General features: G+C 59.4%; 1 protein-coding gene across 1 annotated transcript; it reads left to right on the forward strand.

Annotated features, from left to right (window-relative positions):
• Nucleotides 1–568: 568 nt before the first annotated feature.
• Nucleotides 569–5,695, forward strand: KRT5 (keratin 5). Its single transcript, XM_062202181.1, has 9 exons — nt 569–1,114; nt 1,591–1,805; nt 2,569–2,629; nt 2,755–2,850; nt 3,016–3,180; nt 3,528–3,653; nt 3,866–4,086; nt 5,043–5,077; nt 5,394–5,695. The coding sequence occupies exons 1-9, from the start codon at nt 569–571 to the stop codon at nt 5,693–5,695; spliced, it is 1,767 nt and encodes a 588-aa protein (XP_062058165.1).
• The last annotated feature ends 1,806 nt before the right edge of the window (nt 5,696–7,501 follow it).

Consider the following 7,501-nt stretch of genomic DNA (forward strand, 5'->3'; position numbering starts at 1 on the left):
TCCATTTCTGTCTCTGGTGCTGACAAGCCACCTCTTGCACAGAGAAGGTAGCAAGCAGGTGGGGGTTCGCCGTGTCCCCCACGCAGGGGCAGCTGCCCCTAAGCTGGCAGGGGCAGCCTGCGCCGTGCTGGGGTGCTGCACACTCTCCCGGGTCTTGGAAAGCCCCCTGGGGCCCCGGCCACGGCCAAGTGCTCCCTTCCTTTCTGGCCTCTGTCTGGGACTGCTCACAGCCCAGCCCCCACGGTGGAGCGGCGGCCAGGAGATCAGCGCTGCAAGGCAGGGTTACTTCTCTCCGAGCAGCGCCTGCCAGGGGAGTCTGCACCCCGCACCCCATGAGCAGGTGTGACGGGTGAGCTCACAGCTGCCCCCCAGGCATGCCCAGCCCACTGCATCGCTCACACCTGGAAAGCTCCCCGCCCAGCCCAGTTTAGAGGGGGATAAAAGGGGGAGCTGCACCTCCTGGGGTAGCAGAGCCGCCCACCGCATCCCTCCGAGCTCCGTTCTGTTCTCTCGGGCACCTCCGGACCCGCTAGCGCCTGGCCCTCGTGCCCGCCCGAACCCAGCCGTCATGTCTCGCCAGTCTAGTGTCTCTTTCCGCAGCGGAGGCAGCCGCTCCTTCAGCGCCGCCTCCGCCATCACCCCGTCGGTCTCTCGCACCAGCTTCAGCTCTGTGTCGCGGTCCAGGGGCGGCGGGGGCAGCCGGGTCAGCCTTGGGGGAGCTTATGGAGGGGGTGGCTTTGGCAGCCGGAGCCTCTACAATCTGGGAGGCTCCAGGAAGATTTCTATCAGCACCAGCGGTGGCGGCTTCAGGAACCAATTTGGTGTTGGCGCTGGAGGCGGCTATGGCTTCGGAGGTGGAGCCGGCAGTGGATTTGGTTTCGGCGCGGGCATGGGGGGCGGCTTGGGGCTCGGCGCTGGAGCTGGTTTTGGCGGCGGCTACGGGGGCGCCGGCTTCCCCGTGTGCCCCCCTGGAGGCATCCAAGAGGTCACGGTCAACCAGAGCCTCCTGACGCCCCTCAACCTGCAAATCGACCCCACCATCCAGCGCGTGAGGACGGAGGAGCGCGAGCAGATCAAGACCCTCAACAACAAGTTCGCCTCCTTCATTGACAAGGTGAGCCGGAACCTTCGGCAAATGCCGGACTCAGAGCGGGAGGGGAGTTTGGTTTTGGCTCTGTGCAAATCTGATGGCAGGTGCGGGATTCCTCTTGTTCCCCCATCCTGGGTGGGAAGGGGCTTGGCAGATGGGGTCTTATTGCTTGCCCTGGGGCTCCTCGGCTCCTGCAGGAGAGACATGAACTCTGTGCTCACACATCGGGGCTGATGGCCCAGGAAGGCCACAGGTTCCAGGCAGCAGCAGTGCCTGGGCCTTTGCAGCTTCCCCTACTCAAGCCAGCCATGCCTGGTGCTGGCTGTGCCCTGAGAGTGGGAGGCTGGGTGCTTCACTTGAGATCTCTCCAAACCTCCCCATCCCACCATGCGCAGGGCCATACAGAGCCCCCAGGAAAGGTTTAGGGGGAAGTATGATATGCGAGGAATGGAAGTCACAGCAAAGCCACGTTTCTCCATCTTCCCACTCGGCTCCCGCAGGTGCGCTTCTTGGAGCAGCAGAACAAGGTCCTGGACACCAAGTGGACGCTGCTGCAGGAGCAGGGCACCAAGACCGTGAGGCAGAGCCTGGAGCCGCTGTTCGAGCAGTACATCAACAACCTCCGGAGGCAGCTGGACAGCATCCTCGGGGAGAGGGGCCGCCTGGACTCGGAGCTCCGGAACATGCAGGACCTGGTGGAGGACTTCAAAAACAAGTGAGTGGGGGGGGGGGGGGGCGTGAGGGTAGACGCTGGGGCCGATGATATCTTCAAGGCGCCTGATGGGTTCCTAACCAGACTTCTACTTCTGCCTTCCCCATGGCAGGAAGTATACACTTTGCAGGGATACCTGCATGTAAAAAAAAAAAATTCCAGTCCAGGGTTAGGAAGTTCCAAGCCCAGGCTCCGCCCCCCTGAAGGCACTTGGCCAGTAGTCCCGCCCCCTGGGCGGGGTGCCGCCTGCTGCCCTGTGCTCCCGCAGGATCATGGCCTCTGGCGCTGGCCTCCAGGTCCCCTCCAAGTACTTGCTGGATTCAGTTCCAAGCAGCAGCTGGTGACACAGCCCAGCTCAGAATGTCTTTAGTCCCGGGAACCAGCAATGGGCTGGCTAGCTTGTTGTTGTTCTGTTGGTTTTCTTAAAAAATAAATAAATAAATAAATAAAGTTCTGGAAGTTGAAGAAAGCCCTTGAGAAACTGATGCGAGAGGGAGCCGGGGTGCCGCCGGGCTGCTTTTGCACGGGATGAGTCTGGTGCAAGCAGTGGCAAGAGCGATACTGGCGGGGCTGTTTGCAGGCCATGGCCTCCGAGTGAGGAGCTGGCCCTGGGGCTGTCACCACCTCAGTCCCCTCCCTCTCTGCCCAGGATATGAGAAGCCCCTTCCAGGTGTCAACGTAGGGCTCCCAGGTGATGTGGTACACTAAGACCCCTCCCCCTGCACCTTGCTCCCCCACAAACTCTTCCCGCCCCTTCTGCCACCAGGTACGAAGATGAAATTAACAAGCGCACGACCGCTGAGAACGAGTTTGTGATGCTGAAGAAGGTGCGTGGGGGTGGGCGGAACCCAGAGCCTGTGGCTGCGCTCTCCTGAGGGTGGGGTTCCTGGAGGTCGGGGGTGGGGTGGGGTGGGACTCCGGGCAGTACCAACTCCCTCTTTCTTTCTCCCAGGACGTGGACGCCGCCTACATGAGCAAGGTGGAGTTGGAAGCCAAGGTGGACGCGTTGATGGACGAGATCAACTTCCTGAAGATGTTCTACGACGCGGTAAGAAGCCCACTTGGTGCTGCACGTGGACCTCATGGCTGTTTTGCCTCGTGTGGGTGTCGCTACCCTGCCCCTCCCACAGGAAAGGGGATTCCGCTGGGTGGGTGTGAGGGAACCAACGTTAACACGGCATCAGCAGCAGCCTCGTGGCAAATCTCCCCACAGGAGCTGTCCCAGATGCAGACCCACGTCTCCGACACATCCGTGGTGCTGTCCATGGACAACAACCGCTCCCTGGACCTGGACAGCATCATCGCCGAGGTCAAGGCCCAGTACGAAGAGATCGCCAACCGCAGCCGAACGGAAGCTGAGTCCTGGTACCAGACCAAGGTGGGTGTGCCAGCAGGTGTCCCCCGAGAGAGAGGGGGACAGACACGTGTCCCAGACTCCAGGGGCTCCTGCAGCTTCTGGAGGCTCCATAAGACGAGTCCTGGGGACAGCTGATGTTACCTGTCCCGTAAGAACCCAGGGAGCTGGAAAGAATCTCAGCCTGAATCCCATGCTAGTGCACCCAGGAGCGCAACGAAGAAATAGCCTCAGAATGCCTGGGCCTGAAACAGCCCAGGCCCTTGATAACTGGCAGGTGCACCGCTGGGTAGCTGCTGTCTGGGGACTTTGCCACACATGCTTCTCACTCGCATATGAACCGAACCTCTCCTCTCTCCCGGCGGCGCCAGTACGAGGAGCTGCAGCAGACTGCCGGCCGGCACGGTGACGACCTGCGCAACACCAAGCACGAGATCTCCGAGATGAACCGCATGATCCAGCGGCTCCGGTCTGAGATCGACAACGTGAAGAAGCAGGTAGGCTGAGGCCGAAAGAGGGTGAGCTCTGGAGACCCGTCTTGTTCTTCCTCTGACACGCACAGACACGCACACACACACGCACATGGAGCAGGAACTGACACCCACGTCCCAGTGTTGCACTTGGAGCGCTCGATGGCTCTGGTTCACCTGCTCCAGCATCTCAGCTCAGCGCTCCCTGTGTCTCACTCTTCCTTCCTTTCCCGCCGCAGTGCGCCAACCTGCAGAACGCCATCGCCGACGCGGAGCAGCGTGGGGAGCTGGCCCTCAAGGACGCCAGGAACAAGCTGGCCGAGCTGGAGGACGCCCTGCAGAAGGCCAAGCAGGACATGGCACGGCTGCTCAGGGAGTACCAGGAGCTCATGAATGTGAAGTTGGCGCTGGACGTGGAGATCGCCACCTACAGGAAGCTGCTGGAGGGCGAGGAGTGCAGGTGGGCGGACCCCGGGAGCCCACCGTGCAGCATCAAGCACACATACGGGTGGCTGCTGAGTTGTGCCCAGTGTCAGCCAGACCCCCGGCACGCAGGCAGCCACAGCCCCTTATCTGGCCCATGCCTCACCAGCCCCCCCACCATGGTGTGGGCGCTGCTTTTTGTTCCTGCTCATGGTTTTCCCCAATCTCAGTATCTATGCCACACCCTTCTCCCTTGTCCTCCCCATGACTCAAATGGGTCTTCCTCCAGGAAGCCTTTCATGATTACTCCAGCTGAGTTAATTCGGCTGCCTTTGGGTTCTCAAACTGCTCTGTTTTCTTCAGTCTTCTGATAGCACCCATTGCCTACTTTCATTTTTTTTTAAAGATTTAGTTATTTGAGAGGCACAGTTACAGACAGAGAGAGGGAGAGACAGACAGTTTTTCCATCTGCTGGTTCACTCCCCAGATGGCTGCAATAGCCAGTGCTGGGGCGATCAGAAGCCAGGAGCCAGGAGATTTTTCCGAGTCTCCCATGTGGATGCAGGGGCCCAAGCACTTGGGCCATCCTCCACTGCTTCTCCAGGCCATAGCAGAGAGCTGGATCAGAAGTGGAGCAGTCGGGTCTCGAACCGGCACCCACATGGGATACCGGCACTGCAGGAGGTGGCTTTACCTGTTACACCACATCGCCAGCCCCACACATTTCTTTTTTCCACCAGCTCTTACTTGTGCTTTCCGTAGACCAGGTGGAGAGCAGCAGGCATTATAATCTTGCTCGGCATTGGGAGCCTGGGCCAAGCCCCTTTTGTTGGAAAGTCCCTCTAGGAGATCTCTCTGCCTCTCACACCAGCAGGTGTTGGGGCCTGTGGGAGGCTCTGAGCGTGGTTCTGAGAGTCATCCACGTGGACCCACGCTGTCTCGGGGGGAGTGGGGAATGGTTGATGAGCTCTTATTTCCATTTTCCCCTTGCAGGCTGAGTGGAGAAGGAGTTGGACCAGTCAACATCTGTAAGTTGCTTTAAACAGAATTCATGGTGGTGACGGAAGCAGGGTGTTTGGTACAAGCCCAGAGTCCCCCTCCTAAAACTGGGCTATTTGCTGCACATGGAAGGAGGCGGTGGAGGGGACAGGACCCCTACTTGGACATGAGCTCTTAAAGGGGGAGGCTGTATGTCCCCCCATCCCGGACCCTGTCCCCACCCAGGTTCTCTTCCTTAAATGACTCAGGTCTTTTGCAAAAGCCCGGGGCTCTAAGGACAGCAGGGTCAGCCAGGTGGCCGTGTGGGATGGGCCTCACTCAGTCCTCTCTCCCTTCTTCCCACAGCTGTCGTCACCAACAGCATCTCCACCGGCTACGGCGGCGGCAGTGGCTACGGCGGCGGCAGCGGCTTCGGCGGCGGCCTGGGTGGAGGCCTAGGCAGTGGGCTGGGTGGAGGCGGCGGTGGCAGCCTGTACTCCAGCAGCAGTGGGGGCGGCCTAGGCAGTGGCCTCAGCATGGGGGGCTCTGGCTTCAGCGCCAGCAGTGGCCGAGGCATGGGCATGAGCTTTGGCAGCAGCGGGGGCAGCAGCTCCAGTGTCAAGTTTGTGTCCACCACATCCTCGTCCCGAAGGAGCTTTAAGAGCTAAAGGGAGCTGCAATCGCAGCCTCCCAGGGCAGCCCCTAGGCCCTGGAGGCCGCCTCTTCCAGGCAGTTCCCATCCGCCAGGTTTCCTGTTTCTCTGGAGAGTAAGCTACACTCAGCCTACTGCAGAACGGCGGTCCGGGCAGGTGCCAGCTCCCAGTCCTCTGCTCCCCTGTGTGTCTGTCCTATATTCTGCTTCACTTGGGCAGGCAGCTTCCTACAGCCTGGCCATCAATGCCCCAAGCACCCAAAGTGTCCCCGTTTCTAAGCCATCACATGCAAACCCCCAGCCCCGTGCCCCAGTGCTGTCCTGGCTCGGATTACCACCAGAATGTGTTCAATAAAATGCTTTTCTAATATAAGCTGCTGTTCAGAATCGATTCTTGCAGATCTGCAACCAGCCTAGAAAACCCAGGGCTGGTGGGCGGGGTGGGGGTGGGTGGGGTTGGGTCCTTGGGTGAGGTGCAGCGGGTATGAGAGGACCTGAGAGGGAGAGGGGCAGTCCTGGGCAGTGCAGAGACCCCATGGTTGGTGATGCCTCTGCCATGGGAGCGTCCATTGTATCACACTGTGCTCAGACGTCATGGCGACTGATGAGTGGGAATGCATTCAAGGCGGGCAAATTTGCAGGTAGAGCATAAACCGACCTGACAGTAACATCTGCAAATCCCAAAAGGTGTAGAAGAGACCGGCCTCGTAATTGTGGGTGCTGATGGGGCACGGTGAGCAGTGTCAGGGATGGAGTAGACCTCGGTTTACCAAAGCAGCCCAGAATTTAACCAAGGTGATGGCGGGGCTGCCCATAGGGTGCAGGAGCTCCTCTGTGAGTGTGGGTGTGGCTCTGACTGGGAGTGAACGGAGGAGGACGTGTCCATGTAAACCCCGCATCTGGGCTCCTGGGCAGAGGCAGGGGCATCTCAGGTGCACCAGCAGGGCCACCAGGGTCCTTCGTGGCATCCAGGAAAGCTGTGTTGTGCCCTCTGCAGGTGACAGATAAGCGGGGCAGTTACCTGAGGAGCTGTGACCATGGCATTGAGCTGGGGGCCACCCGCTGGGAGGCACCAGTCACTCTTTGCAAGGCCCAATGGAGGGGACCGTGGGCGTGCTCGCCCCCTCTCTGCACGCTCACGGTTCCTGGGCAGAGGGTTTCATTCCTGAAGATCTTGCTGTAATTCATATGGGGACAAAATAGCTGTTTTAACTGCTGGGAAAGGTCTCAGGGGCCCTTTCGGCTAAGCGCCTTGTAAATGCTAAAGACTTAACTTCAATGTGCTACCCACTGCATCAGAGAGTCCAGGCTTACTATGGGATATTTTAGGGGATTTAGTGAGAATGGGGGCATTCGGGCAGATCAATGGTTTTGCTAGTCAAGGGGAGGTGTACCAACTTCCTCCAGATACGGGAGCACCTGAATTGGATCCAGGTATCCATGAACTCAGCATGGGTGAAGGCTATGGATTCAGTGCAGTTCTAATCACAGCCGGCAGGTGTGCTGTGAGAACTGATCAAAATATTCTAAAATTGCTGTCATCTGAATGCGTCTCTTCCAGTACTCAGAGGCTGCCCATTCATGTCAGGCTGCCGTGAGGAGACGGGGCGTTTAAGAGGCTCCTGGGCTCAGGGGCTGCTCACTCACGACTGGAGGTCAAGTCCGTTTGAATAAGGCTTCGTGAGAGGATGGTGGGGCTGACGCTGTGGCATGCCAAGTAACCTGTGGCACCGGCATCCCTTCTGGGCGCTGGTTCGAGTCCCGGCTGCTCCACTTCCCATCCAGCTCTCTGCTGTGGCCTGGGAAAGCAGCAGAAGATGGT

Source organism: Lepus europaeus, chromosome 10, assembly GCF_033115175.1.
Source record: "Lepus europaeus isolate LE1 chromosome 10, mLepTim1.pri, whole genome shotgun sequence".
NCBI classification, from domain to species: domain Eukaryota; kingdom Metazoa; phylum Chordata; class Mammalia; order Lagomorpha; family Leporidae; genus Lepus; species Lepus europaeus.

What these genes read in the sequence shown, in the direction of transcription:
- KRT5 (XM_062202181.1), top strand. Translation starts at nt 569, where the DNA reads ATGTCTCGCCAGTCTAGTGTCTCTTTCCGCAGCGGAGGCAGCCGCTCC. An exon ending in AGTTTGTGATGCTGAAGAAG is followed by an intron (nt 2,630 to 2,754) that starts GTGCGTGGGGGT and finishes TCTTTCTCCCAG; the next exon opens with GACGTGGACGCCGCCTACAT. An exon ending in TGAAGATGTTCTACGACGCG is followed by an intron (nt 2,851 to 3,015) that starts GTAAGAAGCCCA and finishes ATCTCCCCACAG; the next exon opens with GAGCTGTCCCAGATGCAGAC.